Here is a 22907-nt window from a genome sequence, read left to right as displayed (position 1 = left end):
TGTGACCGCTGCTCCCAGAATAGCATGCCTGGGTATGTCCAGTAGTATAGCGTGGGTACTAGTGCGATGCTTGGAATCCTGGTGGTATGCTTGGGGCTGCAAGCCTGGAGCCGGTAGGCACTGAGTAGCCCAAGAGTAATGCAGAGGATGGCGTTCAGCGTGGGTGAGGCAGCAAGCCCTCGTTTCTCCTTAAAGGCAGGTTGTGCGCCCGTAACCTCGCTAAGGGGATGAGAGGCTCCCAGGGCCAGCAGCAAAGGGGCAACAGCATGCAGTCTAAAGCCCACAGAGAAGTAGGAGAGGTCAGCGGCAATGGAGGGCATGCCCCCAACTCCTAGCCCATCCAGTTCGGCTGCGGGCAATGATAGGCAGCAATACAGCATGCAGCCCAGTATGGTATCCTCCGGGCATTGCGAGGAAGACTACAGGTCCCTGGGGAGTTCCGGCAGCAGGCCCGGGCGGCAGAGCGGTTCTGCAATCAGAAGCAGGCTGCCGGTAGCGTGCTCACCTCAGCATCAGGATTCCACGATGCATCGATAGTGGCAGTGTATGGGCCAAAGCGTGCAGCGCCAGCTGGTTCCGGGCTTGGCAGGCCGCTGAGTCACTCCGATAGTCACCTGGGGCCCAGCACCATGTGGAGTCCCCTGCCTTGAGTAGCAGCAGCGGCCATGTAGGGATCCAGGCGTGTCTCCTGTGCACTCCCCGCGGTCACAGGAGATGGGCGATGGAAGCGTCCCCTGACTTCGGAGGGCTGTAATTACCGCATCAGCGGCAAGGTAGGTGTTCAGAGGGTTACGGCAGGTTGCAGTAGAGGAATTAATGGAGCGGATCAGAGGATAATTAAAGGATTATGCCGCCAAGCTTCCAGAGCCTCAAGGGCGTGCAGCCATCTCTGTCGTGCACCACCTTGCGCCCCCTCCTAATTATGTAGTGTTATTTAAAGATGTGAGCCATGAGCTCTTTCCTAAATTGGAACAGGGTTTAGGGGCAGTCCTGATGACTACAGGGGTATTGTTGGAGATCATAGGTGCATAGATGGAGAAAGCCTGTTGCCTTCTTTTTTCTTTTATAGACTTTTCTGTCACTGGTCGGATAGTGTCTTGGCTAGAGGTGTGTCAAGAGCCTCTGGTGATAGTCAGCTTATCAGCCAGGTAGGGAGAAGTGCTGGTCATGATGGCATTCTACATGATGTAACTCCTTTTGAAGATTATAAGGGGCCATCAGTGGGGTTCCATGAGGGTGATGTGGCTGTATTCCTTTAAGCCAATAATGAAGTGTGTTGCACTATGTAGAATGCCTGTATGGAGGGCCAGTGCAAAGCCTAAGAAACCATACAGCAAAGCATTGACATCGTTCCAGATGCAAGAGTAAGAGGGCTTGGATGAGAGTTCTGAAGTTGCATTCTGGAAAGAAAGGTTTTAACTCCTTAAGCAGTTAGAGCTGGTACCAGGCTTATCTCATTGAGAGACATAGTAGTAGATTAATGCAGTAACATATTGGGCCATATTCTCAAGGAGCTATCGCCGAGTTAACGGCACTTTAGAGCAGCCAAAGTCGCAATAAATTTATCTCCCCATTCACAAGCTGGTGCTAACAGCTCATAGCACCAGTTTTCCAGCGATAGCAGCCGCAAAAATGAGATGTAGAGTAGGCGTTCCCGAGCCGCAACAACACCACACCACAACATTCTCAACGACCAGCCTGATCTGCGATAAGATCGCAAAACATGCGATAAGGCGCGTTAGCACCAGGAAGCTAACATCTGCTCCGACCTGGTGCAAAGTCGGACTACAACCTGCACCACAAAAGAGAGCCCAGCCCAGAGCAACACCTGAAGAACAACAGATGCAATGGAGCCACGGAACATGCATCCCAGAGCCCCAAGAGGGCAACACCCACCGCCATCACCCCCAGGACCCCACCTCCCCCCCCAGGCCCCACTCCGGGCACCCCCCAACCCACCCCAGGACAAAGATATGTTACATCAACCACACGGAATCATATGCCAAATAACCCGCATGATGTCGCACAATCACATCTGGTGACATGCATGTGTCGTCACAAAAATGAGCATCACACATTCACCTTTGAAGCAACAAATGAAAATTTATTAAAATAAACACAGAACAGGAATGAAGACACATGTCGGCTCCCCCGGGACAATCCGTAGGTCACAGCCTCCAAGACAAAAATCATGATGAGAAGGTGTGTCCTGCGCACATCAAAGGACAGCGAGAGAGAGCAAAGGAGAGAGAGAGCGAAGGAGAGGGAGCGAGAGAAAGACGGACAGAGAGGGGGAGCGAGAGAAAGACGGACAGAGAGGGGGAGCGAGAGAAAGACGGACAGAGAGGGGAGCGAGAAAAAGATGGACAGAGAGGGGGAGAGAGATAGACGGACAGAGAGGGATATACGAACAGATAGGGGGACAGGGAGAGAAAGTGCCGACACTGCGAACCCAGACCACATTGCCCATCTGCTGCCACCGGTGTGTCTCCAACCACGTTGCCGGTATGTAGTGCAGTTCACCAGGTCCCACATCTGAGACAGACCCGCCATCTGAAACAGATTTCAGATACCTGAATGGCAAAGTACATACAATTGCACAAGACGTCATTACCTGACCACCTCTGCGCACCGAGGCAGCTGCACCCCAGTCCCTCCCGCTACCCAGCGGTGCATGCCCGCCCCTGTGCACCCAGGCATATGCAGCCCAAACCCCTCCCACCACCCAGTGGTGCATGCCCGCCACTGCGCACCCAGGCCTCACTGCTCACCTTCCGCCACCGGCGTGTAGAAAAGAGGGCCCACCATGTGCCGCTGCAAGCCACAAGCCTGGGGCCCGCAGGCATGGCACCCTCCACATCATGCAGCCATGCTCCGCAGGCCACCAGGTCTCACATTTGGTGCTGGGTTTTGAATACTCCATGGCAGAGGACATACCAATGCACCCGGCCTCATCGTAGGCTGCACACCCGCTCAGCCTCATAGTTGCCACTAACTCTGTGATCCAAGAGGCGACGCCACGTGGCGGTAGTCCCGCGCTGGCCACTGGCTCAGGCAGACACTGTGGTCCAGCAGGGCACACAAAACCTGAGCCATCCGGTCCGCGGGGACGGGGCATCATCGCAGGCTGCAAACCCGCTCAGTACTTAAGGTGCCCCTACCGCAGTGCACCGAAAGTCACCGTCCCGTGGTGGTGTGCCTGTGCCGGCCGCAGTGTATCCTGTGCCACCAAGTCTGTGCCCCCACAGTCATGGACCCTCTATGATTGGGTATTGTGGTGCGGACGCCATCATGTCCCCTACAGGTCTGCGGAATGTGATGTCGCAGGCCCCTGGGCCCCCATGCCTACATGCACACCACACGGATACACCCTGAGAGAGGTTGGAAATGGCATCGGGAACGTGCGCCCGGCCCTTTTAATTGGCAGGGTCACATGTGCCGTGACGCGTGTGCTGGATGGGAGTGGTGTGGGTATAAACCAGCCTTGAGGGAGTGGCCGTGGCATGCTAACAACTAGACCTGTGAGCAGCAGATCACTACAAGGGAGTCCTGGCACATGTGGCGTTGTTGTCCCCCTCTGGAGCGTAAGCGTATTGGGCTGGCCTGGCGTATGCCACTCCAGCGTAAGGGTTTTATCAATGACCCCGGTGGTCTGTGTGTGGTTCCGTACGGGGCTGGACAAGGAAGTAACATATGTGTGTGTCACTGTTGCTGTGTCGGCGCCACCAGGACAACAATCGACAATGTGTCACCCTGTGACCCAAGTCCAATGACATGAGCCACATTAACGTAAGAGGAATTCACTGACCCCACATTCATCCATGCTACCACACTTGAAAGACCATAGAGACGACACATCTGTGTGATTCGGAATCTTTAATGCACATTCAGTGAAGTGTTGCATTTGGAGCAGTACAGAGCCATGCAAGCCCCACTTTTAAATGTTGGCCAAAGTAGGGCCAGCCAGAGTCATTCAGGGAATGACCAGTCTGAAGGAACTGGAAGAGTTCAGTCCGCTGTCTGATAGCAGTGTCATTGACGATCAAACAGGTTATGGCAGTCCATGTCGAGGTCCAAGGTGAGTGTCGCAGAGTGTATTGGGGGACAGTGGAAGGTGATGATGAAGAGGGCAGAACCAAGCTCAAACCAGCCATGATTCGGAGATGGATGCTACTGCTTCCTTCTGACCATGAGGGCAGATTCATCCGCATCTTCGCCCTCTGCTGTTTCATGTGCCTCACGTGTGGGTGGTGCTGGCCTTTCTCCAGCACTGTGTGGCAGTGACACCTCAGGGCCGGAGGTGGAATGTCTGCTGCACTGTGTGGCACTGACTCTTCAGGGGGCGGAGATGTGGAGTAGTGGTAGCAACAGCATGCATCAGCGCCAGGCCTTGTGGCAGCAATGCCATGAGGATGGTTTTGAGGTGATTGTGGAACCCAGCTACCTCTCTCTGGTGTACAGCCGTGGCAGTCGCTCCTTCTGCACTGGCCCGCTCAATGTTCTACATGAGCCTCCACATGAGTCCCAACTTCTGGGCGAGCTCGCTGGACTCTAGCGATGTCAGCCATGGTTCATTGGAGAGCATGGGGCGGACTGTCGGTGTCCGTTAGGGACTGTGAGTGGTCCCTGATGGGACTTCGACACCCACTTATGGCATCTAGTTTGTCTGCCATGCGGTCAATGCCCACCCGCACCTGTTCAGCCAGCTGCTCCTGCCATTCCACCACACGGCGTTGGAAGGCCATGTGCTCTTCGTGGGGGTCCTGGGAGGGAGCCATGATGATGGGTGCTGCCTGGAGTGTGGTCTGTACAGGGGTGGATTCTCCTCGTTGCAGCTGGGTTGCCCTGCTCCTGGAGGTGTCCTGCAGAGACTGTCAATAAACTCGCGGAGGGCGTCAGAGTCAAGGTGTCATGGTCCTCTTCATCATCAAAGAAGAGAGGTTGGGACAGCTCTGCAGGAGGTGTTGATTGTCCCTCTGCAATGTGAAGGGGGGATGCAGTTTAACAATGTGTTGTCGCATTGTACATGTTTACATACAGACTGCATGACTGTGTACATTGTGGCTGTTTTGGAGGGGCTGCCCATTTGCTGGGGGACTGTGGACATTTCAACATCACGGCTGTGTGTTTGCACTTGTACATTATCAACTCACATTTCCTTGCAATGCCACTTGTGATTGGCCAGTGTCTACACCCAGTCGGCACCAGTTGTATCCTCTGTTCTGTGGTGAACGTGTTGCGGTTTGTGCTACTTCGTTGTCCATGTTGATGTGCTGTGTGTGTGCTGCATTTTGGGTGAGTCGCCCCTAAAGCACTGATTTTGCTGCCCCTTATCCCTTACATGTGGTGTGCTTTCTGTGCTCATACAGTGCTTAAATGTTGCATACTTGGGTACATAGTTCTCTTGGTGGGTGTTGGGGTGTGATTTGTCCACAGCTGTGCTCTACTTATTTGTTCATGTGTGCCATTGTGCCCATCTCCCCCCGTCCCTGGTCATTACTCACCCTCTTGCTGTTGTGTCCGGTCCTGTTGAGCAGTGTACGGTCCCCCAACTCCTGCCACCGTCTCCCCACTGATGACTGTGGCCACCATTTCCTCCATGTCGTCCAGCTCCTCCTGTGGCACGGGACTGCCACCTCCAGTCTGCATTGCTGCCTTCCGGTTGTTGCCGAGTTTCAGCTTGGTTTTGCGCCTGACGTCATTCCAGCGCCTCTTGACCTCGTCCATTGTCCTCTTCAGCACTCCGACTGCATTCACCTTGTCCACGATGGTCTGCCATAGTCTATTTTTTGTCGCCAATTACACAGTCGAGGTGGCGAACAGTTGTTGAGGGTGTTCGACCACCGCCGTTATCAGGATCCTGGTCTCCTGCGGACTGAAGCGCTTCTTCCTACTCTTCTTCTCCTTGGCCTTCCCTGACCCCGAGGTCCCAGGCAGGTCCTCCGGGGGCTTGTGGGGTTCTGGTTCTCCTCCGTACATGCTCCGGCAACACCCATGATTCTGCGCTGTAGTTTGGCATTTGTTTGTCTGGTTTTTTTTCACCTTTTATGGTGATTGTTCCCGCCTGACGTGTGTGGATTTCAGGCTTGTGGCTGGTTTTCACTGATTTTTGCATTGCGATTGGCCTCATTGCAACTTGTTTTGCGTTTGTGTTTCGCATTTTTGCGGCGTGGAGTTGATTTTAAGGCGGCCATTTGACGTGTTGTCTGGTGACTATCACATGGTAAGAGGTGTGGCGCAGCTGCCAGGGTGCCAGACGCCGGACCAGGGGGTTCACGTTTCGATCCTTGGTGCTGACGGCAGGTCAGCCCAGCACCATGTGACTCTGGGCAACAGCACCGGGAAACCACTTCGGAGGTAGCTGTGTGCTTTACAAATTCAAGGTTATTATTATCATTATTATGGTACCACTGTGTTGTGAATACTTAGTTAACACGGCGTAAATGTCCTGCGATAGACTGCGATGTTGTAGGTTGCGTTAAGTTACTTTTGCAATGGTTATTTCACGTTCTTGAGAATATGCCCCATTGTTTCTTGGATGGTTAAGAAGACACTAGTCTTTGAATGATGAGTCTTCTTAACCATCCAAGAAACAACATGTTAATGCAAAGGTCATCCCCCACTATCCGATCCAATGGCCCTGGAAACTTGTTTATGCAAAACAACCTGCATGTGGCCACAAGAAGACAGGCACTCACCAAGGCCACAACAAGACAGGCACTCACCAATATGGTTCCCAAGCCCACTAAGGTCAGTTTCACTCTTAACACCATCCACGCCCTTGGACGCATAGCCCAAAAACTAATTGTTCATGTCATAATGGAGATCTCTCATTTGGGACATTTTCAGGTACAAAAGAGTCCATTCTACAGAACGAGGAGACGCAAGGACAGTGTCGCCACTTTTACAGTTCCCTCATGTATGCACTACCATACATGAAAGTGAACTGGCTGTAAAATGAGTCCTTTTTATTTTTAACAATACCCGTGGGAACAAGTGGTTCGTTATTGCCGCCGCCACTACCGTTTGCCTGAGGTCCGTGCTGAGCTTGGTCCGGCTCGCTCATCTAAGCCTCCAGCCGCCGGACCCCCATCCCGGACCCTCTGTGGTTGCCCTAAGGTGGCTGGTTCAGCGGAGGGGCTGGTAGTTGCGTCCCGGCTGCAGCTGCAGTGGCCGCGGCAGGGAGCGGAGGACCGAAACTCCCCCTCAAGGAGAAAAACAACTCTCTGATTCCGGCGTCCGGTGGAGGCAAATGGAGGCAGCTGATTCATCGTTCTCCTGAGCTGAGCTGAGCCGCCGGAGCGAGCAGAGCGAACAGAGCCGCAGAAACCATCGACGGGCTTGAACCGGGTTTGAACCGGCAAAGAGGCGAGAGGCAAGTGAGGTGAAGAGACAAGTTGAGCTGGGTTGAGCTGGGTTGAGCTGGGTTGAGCGGGTTTGTGTGGCAGTCGTCTAGTCTCTGCCCCCCTGCTCCCCTGCTCCCCTGCTCCCCGCTCCTCGTACGCCCCTTGCATTGCTCAGCCGCAACGGACCCGGCAGACCCTGGAGCACCGGCGCGGCAGCAGAGGCAAATAGCGGCAAATAGCTTCGGGAGACGGAACACGGGGGCCGTGTCTTGTTGTGTCGGCGTTTTTGGTCGGCGTGCCTAGGATAAAGATAATAAATCGCCGCAGTTCCCAAAACTATCGTTTTACGGCCACAGCGGCGGCGGGAGACACGGAACCCGGAGCCCCTGGTGCTCTCAGTAGCGGCAGCAGTGAGCGCGGCGAGAGACCCAGTGGGAGTTCTAGTGCCAATATTCATCTCAGCCCCCTGCCTTCCACCCCACTCCACATCCCGAACTGAGGTGAGCAACGGGGGGCACGGAGGGGGCAGGTTTCAGGCTTCAGGGCCCACTTTCTCCCTCTGTTTCCTGCACCTGCTCCCAGCTTGCCACTCCCCCCCCATAAACTTTCTGCTTGTGACTTCTTTTCACCTGCGCATTGGTTCAACAGCCTGCCAGCAACCGTGCGAGCTTAACAGTACCCTTCTCCCTGCGTTTGCGGCCAGCGGCCAGTATCCACTAGTGAGTGTTTCTTGCCATAGAGCCCTTTCTGGGCCAAAGGCAAGGTTGCCCAAATAAGATCTGGGACAGTCCAACAAGTGGTGTTCGGCAAAAAACAAGGAAAAAAAATAAAACAAAAGGCTAAAGTTTTGAAAAACAACTCTGAAATAGAGGAGGACTTATTACACAAAGAATTAGAAAACGGAGTAGGTCAAAGTGAGAGGTTGATCTCGGTGGCTTCTCCAACAACATCACAATCATCAATCCGGATTAACCAAACAGGGATTCGGAAATTTTTCTTTTTAAAAGACCCGATGGCGGCAATTTACGCTCCCTCAAAAGAATTGTCTCAGTTACCAAGCCCAATTCAGCCGAACAAACTAGAAACCATTGCCCCGTGGACCAGTGAAACCGCCATCACCGCACTATCAAAGGAATCACTGGCGGGCGCAAAGATGGGCAACTTAGATTCTTGGAAACCAGCGACAACATCAGTTCAGGTACATCAGGTTGCCACTATACCTTCTCCTTCAGCTTTAACAACTAAACACGAAACATCTACTAACAACCTTACTGAGAGGGTTACAAAGACAATCATAGTCGCAGATTCAATGGTTTCCCCAGAGCCCACTGTTTGAGCGTGTAAACCCTAACCTTAGTTGCTCTCTTTCTAAAACGGCTCTGAATGGAGTTTCCACTGCAAACAATGTCGCAGTCCCAAAGAACCAGTCCAACTTAAAACAATACGGTCCTCAAAGTAAAAAATAAACCCAATTGATCCCGCAGGAAATTTTGTGCTCCTGGGCCCAGCGAGCAACAAATTTTCTTCCGACCCAAACGACTCAAAATTGACGGAATTCTTGGAACTATTAGAATCCAACCATCAGGTCAATGTTTGCTCTAGCCCAGGCTTTAGTAAAGAAAAAAGAACACAATGGAGAACTAAGCTGACTTCATCTACACCGCTAAGCCCTTCAGGCACAATACACTCTCAGGCATCTGATATAGTGGAGATCAGTCATTGCTCATCATCGATTAAACAACAACTAAAAGATCCAAATTTTTCCTTACCCATAACAATTTCGTCCGAAAGTAGTTTTCATCTCGGGCTAGAGGCCCCGGCGCAGCATCCTGAAGAACATCTACACTAACAATGGGCACAAACCTTGATCCAGACCCTTGAACAAGCCATAAGGGTCCTAAATTTTCAGTCGGATAAAATGGACGTTCAAATAGATCTCGTAAACCTTATCGCCACCCATATATCAGGCATAAACAGCAAAATAGATCTAATGACCACTCTTCTTTCAGGAAGGGAACACCCGGAGCAACAAATGCTTATAAACAAAAACAAGCCTATCTGCTGTTGCAGCCCAATCATTGAGAAACTGGCAACCCTTCCGGAAATGTTACAAGATATCCTAGGGGCAGTAAAACTATCCTACTCCAACAATCTCCATATAAACTCCCCCCAAAATAACGCTGTGCAAGAGACATGTGCAAATCAATCTAAAAAAACAATTGAAGAATTAGGTGACCCAAATAACGTAACAGCAAAATCAGAGTCCGAGTCCCAACCAATTTTAACACATGCCCAGGAGAGTCGAGTCCAACAAGTACTGGAGGTCGCTAAACCCACAAAAAGGGAAAGAAAACGAGCAAGAAAGGCTCGGCCCAAATTTAACAAACCATCTAACGCAGCAACGGAAAAACTTTTCCCGCTTTTTATAGCAAAATCCCCAAGGGAAAAGAAAAAGATCCCTCTTTCCCCGCACCGGGCGGTCTGCTCGGCAAGTGATTATCCCGAAGATCTTCAGCTTCCCAATCAAAAGCAACAGGTCCTTAGTCAATCCCCCCACCTCAACTTTTTCCTCAATTCACTCAAGGGGCCAGTAACCTCAACCATCAGGAAAAAACTGCTTACAGAGTATCTTCGTTGGCTGAAGCTCAAGGAGTACAAATAGGAGGTATTAAAGGACCAGGTCAGGAGAAGCCCCCATACTCCTCGGGAAGTAATAGCCCGAGGAGAGGCAAAGGCTGGAGTACCCAACTACGCGATTCACAACAGGACGAAAGTAAGAAAGAGTTAGTACTGGAAACCGACAACTCTTTTCAAGCAAAAACGCCAGACCAGTTAATATCACATAAGCTTGAAAAGGATCTAAAACTAATTGCAGTAACGATAAGGGGTAAGTCCCGCCAATGTAACCTTCTCAATCAGGACCAACGAGAGCCACAAAAAAGGAATACATCGCAAAAAAGCCCCGGAACATCGAATTTGAGCATAAGGGCATCATCCTTGGGCCCCCCCGCCCACGCACCGCAACATGAAAATAACACCCCAGTTATCTTAACATCGGAAGGTGGTAGAAAAGAAAAAGACCCTTGTGCGCAGACCGAACACATTCAACCGGACGAGTCTGAATTGAAATTATCATTCATACCTGAATATTCGTCAAAGGGAATACAAGATGCACTAAACAGAGGAAGCCTCTTGAGGCTGCTTAACGAAATCCCAGAATTAAAAGGCATCCGCTCCAGTGATCTAATCACGGTTGAGTTAAAAAAAATAATTGGGTCAGGAATAGAAGAGACCCTCACAACCTGGTCTTCAAAGGATCTGGTGAAAAAAATAGAATCAACTAGTGGAATGTTCGGAGCATGGGGAATTACGTTAAAGGCCACCCAACATGTGTAAGCTGAGCACGTGCAAATTCACCAACAGTGCCCCCCAGAAATAACAGAATTGATACCAGAGAAAGCCCCGCTTTAATCGAGGAGTGCCCACAGGAACGCAGGGATTGGTCCTGGGTGCCCAGAATATTAAACAATAAGCATCCCTAACCAATCAACCTCAATCAATAAACCAGAGTGGAGGATGATCAACAAAACGGAAGTTGCTGGTACAGTTAACATTTCGCTTTGTTCATGGAATATCCATGGATTTAACGATACGGGGCAGGACCAAGAATCAATCTCATTTCTGATCCAACATGACATCATTCTGCTTCAGGAAACCTGGAGTTTGGCTACAAGCTCAATTCCAGGTTATTCAGATCACCATTGTATGGCTGAAAGATATTCACACCTCGGAAACCCGAGAGGGGGCCTATCAACATTCATCTCACACAAATGGAACTGGGTAATGGAAAAATTAGACACTGGGGTCAATTGGATCCAAATGACCAAATTAAGTAGTAACCTGAGGTCTAATGAAACAAACTGGCATCTTCTATTAATCAACGTTTACATCCAAAAAACAGAAGGGAAAATACACAATTTTAATCAAATTAATAATTTCTCTGCAAAGAAGCATCGAGAACTGTCAATTATTGATCTCAGGAGACTTTAACAGTAACCTTTTAGTCAATCAGTGGGGTAGTAAAAGAAAAGTCAACCAGAGAGCATTTGTAAATAACCTAGAATCACTTGATTTAACAATTTTGAACGGAAAAGCTTTGGGGGACATCCCAGCAGCTGCAACATTTCTAAGCGGCAAAATCTCTTCTACGATAGATTTCATAATTATCAGTAACAATCTGCTCCCACAAATTAACAACCTCAACATCATCCCAAGAGCTGAAAGCGACCATCTGCCTCTTGTTTTAAACATGTTTAAAAAAGTCAATCATGCACCAAAAATAAATTCTATAGTGCATCACCCAGAAAAATATAATCTTCAAAAACTAAAATGGCGGGGAGTGATACCCCAGGCCATTCAAGAGACAGCCAAGGTTTTTGTGGCTAACCAGGGCAGCAAAGCCAAGTTGGATCGCGTTAAATCCTGGGAGTGTCTGGCTCATCTTTTAGTTCACAAATTCTCAGCCTCCTCGGGACGTACCCCCAGTGTGGTGAACAGAAAAGACACCTGGTTTAATCACGGCCTTAGAATTCAAAAAAGAGCAATTGTAAGAGAACAGAAACTGCTATTACAAGCAAAAAAAATGGGACACAAAACACACCAAACAAAGTTGTACGCATTGAGGCGAACATTCAGGACGAACCTGTGGAAGATAAAAACAGTGCACAGAGGATCCATTTGGCTTAAACTATTAGCCGCCAGCAAAAAGCCTAACAGCAGCGACTTTTGGGGTATAATTAACAAGCTGTCAACCGGCCCAAAACTGCTGCAAGAAGCAGGAATTGGAGCACACATTTGGACCAAACATGTACTTTCACTATATAATAAGGCAGGAACTGGTTCCAACGGAAGGTCTCCTGGAGAAGCCAAAGATGCAAAAGTAACTCAAGTCCCTTTTATTCCAGCAAAGATGGAAGAAAGCATATTACAAACAGTTCCTTCCACTAATGGGACAAACATCTTGACAACCGGGAAAGAATTAAGAGGGATAATACAGAAACTTAAAACCGAGGGAGCGGCTGGCCCCAACGGAATTCCCAACGCCTTTTTCAAGAACGATCCAGAGTTTTGGTCCTCCTATCTTGCTCCACTCTTCAATGGGATTTATAATCAGTCTAACATCCCGGCTTCTTGGAGGGGGAACATCATCCACCCCATTTTTAAAAAGTGAGATCATAGTAACCCCAGAAATTACAGACTAATTTCACTGATAGATGTGGAAGCAAAATTGTACGCCTCGTGCCTGCTAACTCAGCTGAAAGGTTGGATGGAGGAAAAAAACATAATCCCCAAGTTTCAGACAGGATTTAGGCAAGGCATGGGCACTATAACCAACCTTGTAACCCTTGCTCTCTTAATAGAAAAAGCCCAAAAAAGGATTCCCGATTGTTCGCCTGCTTTGTAGACATTAAATCTGCATTCGATAGGGTAAGCAGGAGCCAGCTATGGAAAAAACGTAGTGACTGGGGCATGCCATCTACAATGCTCAACGCCATAATTGCCTTATACACGGACACCTGGGCAAGAGTCAAGTTAGGCAATGGGTCAAGTACAACTGCAAGCATCCAGACGCAAAGCGGCTTAAAACAAGGCTGCGTTTTAGCCCCCAGCCTATTCAATCTGTTTTTATCTGACTTAGCTCCGCACATTGAAAAACCAGAGTCTCACCCCCCGAAACTGGTCAACGAGCCAATCGCCATATTACAATATGCGGACGATATAGTTCTGTTGAGCCAAACTCCCATTGGCCTTCAGAGATCAATAAACAACCCTGTAACCTACCTGGATAAGGAACAACTGGAGTTAAGTAAAGAAAAAACAAAAATAGTTCGCCTATTTGATCGTAAGAAACTCAAGTTCAAATGGTCGGCTAAGGGGGCAACTGTCGAAGAAGTCAGCTCATATAAATACATGGGTGTAATAATTGGGCAGGGTGCAACCCACAAAGATCACAAACTGGCTCAAACAGCAAAGGCACATTCTTTAATTTTTGCATATAAATTACTTCGCAAAAAGATGGACAGTCCAAATTTCTCTCATTTACTCAAAGTAATGGCCGCCCAAATACTACCTAAATTGTCCTACGGCCTGGCTCCATGGCGTGGCAAAGAAGTGCACATATTGAACACATTGCAGACAAAGATCTATAAAACAGTTTTTGACCTGCCTAAATCTGTCTCGCCCTCGCAGGTCAGATTGGAATTTGGCCTCCAGCACCAGAAATTTCGAGTAATGAGCTGTTTTATTGAACTGTGCCACATGCTCCGCTCTTCTGATACGAACTCTTTAAATAGCCTATGTTGGGAAGAAATTAAGCTCCAGGGGGATCATGTAACATCCAACTCCTGGGGAAGCTTTTTGAGAGAGTCCCTGGCTGAGTTGGCCCTACAAACAGCATGGGCCAAAAGACTGGATCGAGGAAGCTTTGGCAAAATAGTAAATAGCGCAGCCAAAAAGAAATCCCTATGGGCAGACAAACAAGAGTTCTCCAAGCGGCGGCATGGGTGGACAGTAATTAATACATATAGATTCTTGAGGCCACAACCGTATCTATCCGCCCATTTCAGCTCACAACTAAAAAACAGTTTTTTAAAATTCAGAATGGGTGTGCATGAGGCCAAGGATTTATACCCCCAGTGGAAAAAGCCATTCAAAACGGAATCCTGCAGACTATGTGGCTTTAAAAAAGAAACATTAATCCATCTAACATGCGCTTGTACAGCCACTTTAGACCAAAGGAGAAAGTTCTTGAAACCAATTTTTATTGAGCTGAACATTCGCTCTAGCAGGCAAGCGGAGATTTGCTGGCTAGAGGGTACCTCGTCAATACTAGCTTGCCGTGGAACTAAATATATGAACCTAGTCTGCAGACTTTTACGTAAATTTGAGGGAGAGCTTAATTAACTTGAGTCTAATGAGACCACCAGCACCCCTTTGTGTTCTTATTCCTCTGTCGTCCCATCCAAAAGCTATTAATGTAATTGTTTTTAACTTGAATCCTACTGATAAGTGATGTGGATTTTACTCTGGATATTAAGGTTTTAGTTCAATGTGGTATTTATTTAGGGGGGGGTTTGTTTTGTGTTGTTTTTGTAATGATTTTAAGTAATCAAACAATACATTTATTACAAGTGGTCTTTAGGATGAAAGACTGTAGTCTATGTAATTTGCCATTTCCACTGCATATCAGTGTACTTTAACATGCTTTGACAGCTGCATTTGTACAATGACTATTTATTTACTTATTTATTTATTTAATTTATATAGCGCGTTATAACCACAGGGGTCTCTAAGCGCTGTCTGACCAGATTTACGTGAAAGATGTTACAATCACTTGAAACCAGCTGTGCACCTAAGATCTGCTCCATGCTTGTTTGAACAGTACCGTTTTTAGTTTTTTTCTGAAGGAAAGTAAGTTACTTTCCTTCCTGAGCTCTGGATCCAATTTGTTCCATAAAGCTGGGAGCGTGTTGGAAAAAGCACGGCCCCCCACCGTGGTCAATTTAAAGCGGGACTGAGACAGAAGAGTGGCGTCCGACGAACGCAAAGTCCTACCCGGTGTGTAGGGGGATAGTCGGGATTTCAGGTATTTTGGTGCTTTGCCATACTGAGCCTTGTGAGCGATACACAGTCCTTTGAAGACAATTCTCTGACGAATTGGCAGCCAGTGCAGCTCCTGCATCAGGGGAGAGGCATGGGCAGTCCTGGGTTTTTTAAATATCAGCCTAGCTGCATCGTTCATAACTCCCTGTAGTTTGTCCAGCAGCCGCTGTGGCAAACCTAAATAAAGGGAGTTCCCGTAGTCCAGCCTAGCCAGAATTGTGGCTGAGACCACGTGTCTCAAAGTAGGGAATGAGAGTAGGGCAGAGATCTTCCTTAGTTGTCTTAAGAGGCCTATACTGGTGCCTACTACAGTGGCAACTTGTTTTTCCATGGATAATTTATTATCCACATATAGGCCTAAGCTTTTGACTGCAGCTGCCGGTTTTGGTGGTGCGCCCAGCTCCCTAGGCCAAAATTTCTCACTCCAAGGGTTACCCGAGATGGAAATGGGCAATACTTCCGTCTTATCCGGATTAACTTTCAAGGAGTTCTCGGACATCCAATTGACTGTAGTTTTCAATATGTCCTGTAACCTAGTGGATGCTCCTGGACCATCATCCAGCCGGATGATTATCTGGGTGTCATCGGCATAGTTGTACACTAGGCAGTCCATCCTGTTCAGGAGAGCAATTAGTGGCTGCAGGTAGGTGTTGAAAAGTAGGGGGGACAAGGCAGAGCCCTGTGGGACCCCGCAGGTGATCGGAGCAGGGGTGGAAAGTAGATCCCCCAGCTGCACTCGTTGTGTCCTACCCTGCAAAAATGATGTGAGCCATGCATGTGCTGTACCCACGACGCCAAAGGATCTCAACCGCGACAGAAGCTGTTTATGACACACGGTGTCAAACGCCGCGGAGAGATCCAGTAGTACCAGGGCGCTCGGTGTTTTTACATCAGCTCGCATCCTTAGCTCATCTAGAATGGATAACATAACTAGTTCCGTGCTGTGATTAGCACGGAACCCTGCCTGATTGGTCTCCAGCAGGTTGTTAATCTCTAGATGGCCCGATAATAGAGCTAACACGTGCTGCTCAATTACCTTAGCAAGGAAAGGCAGCTGGGAGATGGGCCGGAAATTTTTCAGACATTTTGTGTCTGCTCCAGGTTTCTTCAGTAAGGGGATCAGGCGAGCCTCTTTAAAAGCTAAAGGGATCTGTCCTGTATGAAGAGAGGTGTTCAATAGGTGCAGAACCTCTTCCTCTATTCCTGGCATTGCCATCTTGAATATGTCCACTATGACTAGTCCAATATGCATTTGTTTCAGCTGTTAAATACATACATTATGTCATTTCAAGTGGGGTAATATTGCACGTCCACATTTCACACAATGTCTCAGTTTTCAGAGTAGCTACTATAGCTTTCATGATGTCTAACACATTCAGACCAACAATAACAATGTGCAGAGTCAATAATCCCTCTTCTTTTGACCTTCACAGTCTCTTAGTGGGCCTCTGAGACCTTAAGACCCATCTAGTGGACTACAGCCCCTACATTTGCCCAGAAAGCCCTATCAGATGGTTTAAGACTCATTCTACTGACCCTCACCACTCAGATCATTTCCACTGATCCTCTAAGTCTCTTTGCAGAGCCTCAGAGCCCCTGAGCTGTGACTCAGACCACGACTTAAGACCCTAATGCACTCGGGCCCCATGCTAACGGTCACTGTGAGTCCCATTCTATGATAGCCTTCAAACCCCGACCTTGAGCTATAAAAGATCCTTCGCCATGCTCTGCTGTCCTGCATCCTCTTATCCAGGCGTCAGAGAACTTCAGCCGGCCGTCGCATCTACTCTGATTACCTTTGCATTTCCTTCAAACAACTTAAAAGTCATCTGAAATAACCTTGTGGCAAAAGGGACCCTCAGTACACTCTGCTTGAGATCAGAGCTCCTTAATTGGCTCTTGTAGCACATCTGCCAGACTTCAAAACCTTTTTCCTGTTCCTCTCCTAACTCTTAGACAAATTCAAAGCCACACTTCTAGCACTGATTTCCCTTCTGTTTTTTTCTCAGGATTCATCACTCTAGCCTCAGACACCTGACCTCCTGACTACTCACCTCCAGTGCCCCTTACTAGTCACTCTCAACACTCCAGTTAGCTTTCAGACCCACTCTGAAGACACCTGGTCCTTTGAGACTCCAGACAACCTCAGGGCACCTCTGTCTGCTCTCTGACCCCAACTTTTAGCCCTGTAAAACCCTCAGTCACTACTCTGTGCTAGTCTGCAGAGCTACTCTCCTAACCCCTGGAGAATCCCTGCACCATCATACAAATTCCCTGACTCGATCCTCCTCCAATTTGATAATCTGACCACCTATGCTTGTCCTCAGACACCATCAAGCGACCTGAACCAGTCTACAGATCTACAATGTCGACCACGCACTGGTCCTTGAGACCTGAAAACATCAGCAAGCCCCTATTTCTGCCCTCAGACACTCACTTTAAACCAGAGGGGATCGTCAGCCTCCCTTCTGGATTGAGAATTCCTCAACTGGTTCTCAAAACATCTCTGTCAGATCTCAGGCTCACTGTACTACCCCATATCCAGTGCTCATGCACATTCGAAGCCCCACTGGTAGTCTTCAGATCCTCACTTTGAGCTGAAGGATCCACTGATTCCACTTTTGTTGGCCATAAGGACTTCCAACCCTTCTTCGGACGCTTGCTCCCCTGCCTATAATAAACCCTCAGTGCCCCTCTTAAGACTAGGCTTGGGCGGGGAACTTCGCTCCATTCGTGGAGTTTGCGGAGTTTTCTGCACTCCTCACTCCACGGAGCTCGCGGAGTGCAGAAAACTCTGCTTCGCGATGTGCAGCGGAGTTTTTTCTTTGCTTGCGAATGGTAAGTTCGCGATCGCAAATGGTAAGTTCGCGAGCGCGAGTTGCTGCTCGGGTAGAATTTCTACCAGAGCTGCAGAAATACCAGCACAAACTGCAGTTCGCACTGCACTCTGCCACTCTCGGAACTTCGCTGAGTTTTTTTGTAACTTTGCGAAGTTCCACGTAGCAAAACTCCGCGAACTACGCCCAGGCCTACTTAAGACACTAAAAACTCCTCAGATGGTCTTTAGACACACTCTGCAGACTCTCACCTGGTCCTTGAGACACTCATTCCCCTTCTGTTAGTCCTCAGGACCCTTCACCCTTCCCTCATTTCACCTCAACAGGCCTCTGACCCACAGCAATCCCTTATGCAGCTTCAGACACCCTTTACATTCTCACTTTGAGCCCTAAGATACCCATAGCCCCACATCTGCTACTCCTCAGAGCCCCCCATTCTGTCCCCAAACCCACCCTGCTGACCCTCGCCGATCATTAAAGCTATTAGCCTTCAAACTTACTTAGGGCCAAGGTCCACACTTAGGCCACTGTTTCACAGAGCTTTTCAACTAGTTCTTATATCCACCCTGCTGACCCTCCTTTACCAAAGGGACACTTTCAAAGCTCCTCTGGGAGCCCTACAAATTCTAAATTTGATTCTTTGGAGTCCATCACTCAGGCTTGAATCTGCTGTTTCCAAGACCCCAGTGGCGGCCTGTCTGCCTGCCCGCCCTCTACTGTAACTATTCATTATGCTGAGTTGAGGTTATGGCAAAGAAAAATACCGGCTAGCAGGTCTTGAATCTTAAAGTTATCTACAGAAGGCACTGTAGCAGTTCTGCCGGCCTTGCACCTTTTCTCAACCAAGTGGTATATCTCTTGCAGACTCAAGACTCATCAAACAATGAAATGCTAGTCTCAGAGAAAAAAAAGAATGCCGATTCACTGGGGAGCCAGGCATGCTACTGCCAGCTGCATGTGTGACAATTTGCTGTGCATGACGACAACATGACTAGAATCTCCCATACATCTTTTGGTGCCGATCCGGATTCAAGCAGCAACCAACACAGCGTACTAACTTCCAACATTTACACTAGTGTGGCTGAATGCCACAGAATCCAAAAACATCAAAAGGGATGCTTGTTCGAAAACAAAGCTTGCTTAAGGATAGTCTGCTCAGAACAATAATACAACGAATACATGTAATATAATGCGCAGAAATATTCATAAACTAGATGTTTAGTTATTACTGATTTCTTCAAAATCTGTAGAATAAAAGTAAATGGAAGATAAACTTACCTTTGGTAGCAGAAACCTCCTGGACAAATTTCAGTTGTGTTTCCGTGTCAATTGTTTTAGATTCTGAAAGATAAGCAAGAAATACCACTTATTTGATTTAGTACCAAGATAATAATATAGCTTTAACAACTGTAAAAGGGAAAGTCTTGAAAAGTATAGAGTTCCGGAATTCGAGTTTGGCGGACAGGTTACTATGTACCCCAATCCCTTGGTTTTCCCATCTCTTTTAGAGATGGATAAACCTTAGCTTTTCCATCGACAGAGGCTCCGCTTGGCTCCATCGACAGAAAACGTCCACCAGCGGCTCAATGGAGCAAGGGCCAGGGCTGGCCTGGGAACCTAAAGCAGTCCTAGAAATTCTTCCTGACCAGCCCCTGAGGAAGCATTGCCTCATCCCAGGTGGCTGGAAACACTTGCTTACTGCTTTTTTCACAAGCGCCACAGGACTTTCCCTCTGCTGCGGTAAGGCGCCTGGGCAATTAGCGGCTCCAATATGTTAGTGAGTGTTGCATAATAAAAAGACATATTATTATAAATACACTGTGTACTTCTTTTTCATGTAACCTACACTACATGATTATATCTGGTAAAACAAGCTGTTTAACACTCCTTCTGGACTAAACCTGAAGGCTGCTCTCCACAGCTACCACTTAGAAAGTTTTCTACAGTTGTCTAAGACCACTAAAATCACCATAAGGTTTGTCTGAATTAGTGCAAGGTGCTTCACGTAAATAAGTGTGCATAATATATTAAGCTAGCCTCTTACAGTGCCCCAATGAAAGTGGTTACGAATGCCTACTCTCGTGGATGGGTAGCCACTCAGTGGCCACTCAGGGTCATTGCTTTCCGATTGATGGTCGACATTCTTCCAACTCGAAGAAACAGTCTGCATTTTTCTAAGCTTTACTATACTTCCAGACATACATTTAGGGTCATTAGAGTTGGTGATATTGAATAATATGGTGACAGTAACCTATGTAATTTGCCAAGCACGGTCCCAATCCAGGTCCCTCGGGCAGTTGCTGTTCAACTGGGTTTGTGGGCAAAAAGTCATCTGTGGTCGCTGAATAGCATTTGACAATATATATGCGAAGCACCTCAGAATGGTATTTCCATCCTCTCATGGTCTCTTTAAGTCCACTCACCTTTCAGGAAAAATGCAGGAGATTCAGGATTTCTTTTCTACACCATTTTGCTTCTCAAGAGAACTTTTTCTGTTTTGTTCTATATATCATATGGAAGGGGGTTTGTGTATTTAATGCTGTAACATTAGAATTATCCCAGAAACTCCATTATGTCTTCCTTTCTATTTCGCAATTCATAAATTGCATGCTGAAATTTAGTCAGAGGAGAATGAAGTAATTATATCAGTTCTCTACTGGCCCTGCAGGGTGCGGTTTTTCCTTCTGAAAATACTAGCAATCTTCCCTCCTTGGTTAGTACCTTCAATTCCTGGTCCTATCTAACCCGTAGGTTGTCAACTTCTGGAGGAATTATCCATTTTGGTTTGGAAGTGGAAAGTAAGAATTTCCAGAGAAAAGGTCTCTGATCAAATTTGCTGAGCGGGTGTGCAGCCTGCGATGATGCCCTGTCCTGGCGGTCCGGACTGCTCAGGTTTTGTGTGCCCTTCTGGACCGCAGTGTAAGCCTGAGCCAGCGGGCGGTGCGGGCCTACCGCTACGTGGCGTCGCATCCTGGATCACAGAGTTAGTGGCACTTATGAGGCTGAGTGTGTGTGCAGCCTGCGTTGAGGCCGGGTGCACTGATGTGTCTTCTGCCATGGAGTAATCAAGACCCAGCACCAAATGTGAGACCTGGTGGCCTGCAGAGTGTGGCTGCATAATGTGGAGGGTGCCATGTCTGCGGGCCCGGGCTTGTGGCTTGTAGCGGCACATGGTGGGTCCTCTTTTCTACACGCCGGTGGCGGAAGGTGAGCAGTGAGGCCTGGGTGTGCAGGGGCAGGCATGCACCGCTGGGTGGCGGGAGGGGCTGGCGTGCATCTGCCTGGGTGCGCAGGGGCAGGCATGCATCGCTGGGTTGCGAGAGGTGCTGACGTGCAGCTGCCTGGGTGTGCAGGGGCGGTCAGGCGATGATGTCTTGTGTAATTGTATGTACTTTGCCATTCAGGTATCTGGTCTGTCTCAGATGTGGGAACTGGTGAATTGCACTACATACCGGCATGTGGTTGGAGACACACCTCTCTCTACCCCATCTGTTCGTATATCCCTCTCTGTCCGTCTATCGCTCTCCCCCCTTCTCTGTCCGTCTTTCTCTCGCTCCCCCTCTCTGTCCGTCTTTCTCTCGCTCCCTCTCTTTTGCTCTCTCTCTCCTTTGCTCGCTCTCTCCTTTGCTCTCTCTCTCCTTCGCTCTCTCTCTCTCCTTTGCTCTCTCTCTCTCTCTCCTTTGATGTGCGCAGGACACACCTTCTCATCATGATTTTTGTCTTGCAGGCTGTGACCTACAGATTGTTCCGAGGAGAGCTGCCATGTGTCTTCATTTCTGTTCTGTGTTTATTTTAATACATTTTCATGTGTTGCTTCGAAGGTGAATGTGTGATGCTAATTTTTGTGACGACACAAGCGTGTCACCAGATGTGATTGTGCGACATCATATGGGTTATTTGGTATATGTTTCCGTGTGGTTGATGTGACATATCTTTGTCTGGGGATGGGTGGGGGTGCCCGGAGTGGGGCCCGGGGGGGGGGGGGGCGGGGGGTTGTCCTGGGGGTGATGGAGGTGGGGTAGGATGCATGTTCAGTGGTTCCATGGCATCTGTTGTTCTTCAGGTGTGGCTCTAGGCTGGGCTCTCTTTTGTGGTGCAGGTTGTAGTCTGACTTTGTACCAGGTCGGAGCAGGTGTTAGTTTCCCGGTGCTAACGCACCTTATCACATGTTTTGTGATCTTATCGCAAAACAGGCTGGTCGTTGCGAATGTTGTGGTGTTGTCGCAGCTTTTTGCTCGGGAACGCCTACTCTGCATCTCATTAGCGATAGTTGCCGTGGTCATCCTTGGCGATGGTTTTTGCAGCTGCTATTCCCGGAAAACTGGTGATATGGGCTGTTTGCACCAGCTTGTGAATGGGGTGGTAAGTTTATTGCAAATTTAGCGGCGTTAGCTCCTTGAGAATATGGCCCCCTCATTTCATGATGGAGAATTCCAGCTGTACCTCCAGAATGTAGGCATCTCTAACTACATTACTATCCTGGGCCCCGGGCAAATGGGGAAGCCTAAAGGTTTACGAGGATGCTCAACAAGACCCGGAGAATAGGAGTACAAGATATTGGAGACACAAACAGACAATACACAACTGTGAGAATATATCACACTTCCTCTCAGTGCGCTACCCACTGCACCCCAGTAACTCTCATGTTTGGTTAACCAGTAAATTACACAATTCCAACGGTTTCCTAATGGGTACCAGCATTTCTTGACACCCGAGCGAGTCAGAAAAAATGGTAGAACCCTTACTTACAGACCAGTTAAGACAGAGGGCTCAGTGTCAAACTGCTGAGGGGAGAGACCAAGTCATTGTCATATAACAACCACCAATATGGAAGTAACTGCTCTGATCAGGAGATTAAAGTCAGTGCAGGAGTGAGCAAACTGACTCTTTGAAGGGAGTACAAGGAAAACATGCCACAGAAAATGTCCATCAAGGATGGAGGTTGGAACCACTCAAAGTCGAGGAACCGCCAAATCGCTACGGTGCTGAGATAATCCCCAACATTCCAAGCATTCATCTTCTAAAATAAGTCAGCTTAGACCATGCTCACAGCCATCTTAAA

At 48.4% G+C, this 22907-nt stretch overlaps 1 protein-coding gene across 1 annotated transcript in view; it reads right to left on the bottom strand.

Annotated features, from left to right (window-relative positions):
• Window positions 1-22907, bottom strand: part of VIT (vitrin) — a 1751009-nt gene that overhangs the window by 636177 nt on the left and 1091925 nt on the right. Inside the window, exon 14 of the mRNA XM_085611942.1 lies at window positions 19124-19186. Within this exon, the coding sequence (XP_085468068.1) occupies window positions 19124-19186 (63 nt within the window). The remainder of the gene's footprint in view (window positions 1-19123; window positions 19187-22907) is intronic.

This window comes from Triturus cristatus, chromosome 6 (assembly GCF_964204655.1).
Source record: "Triturus cristatus chromosome 6, aTriCri1.1, whole genome shotgun sequence".
Taxonomy (NCBI): Eukaryota; Metazoa; Chordata; class Amphibia; order Caudata; family Salamandridae; genus Triturus; species Triturus cristatus.
Note: the sequence above shows the minus strand (reverse complement) of the source record. Positions and strands in the feature narration are given on the sequence as shown.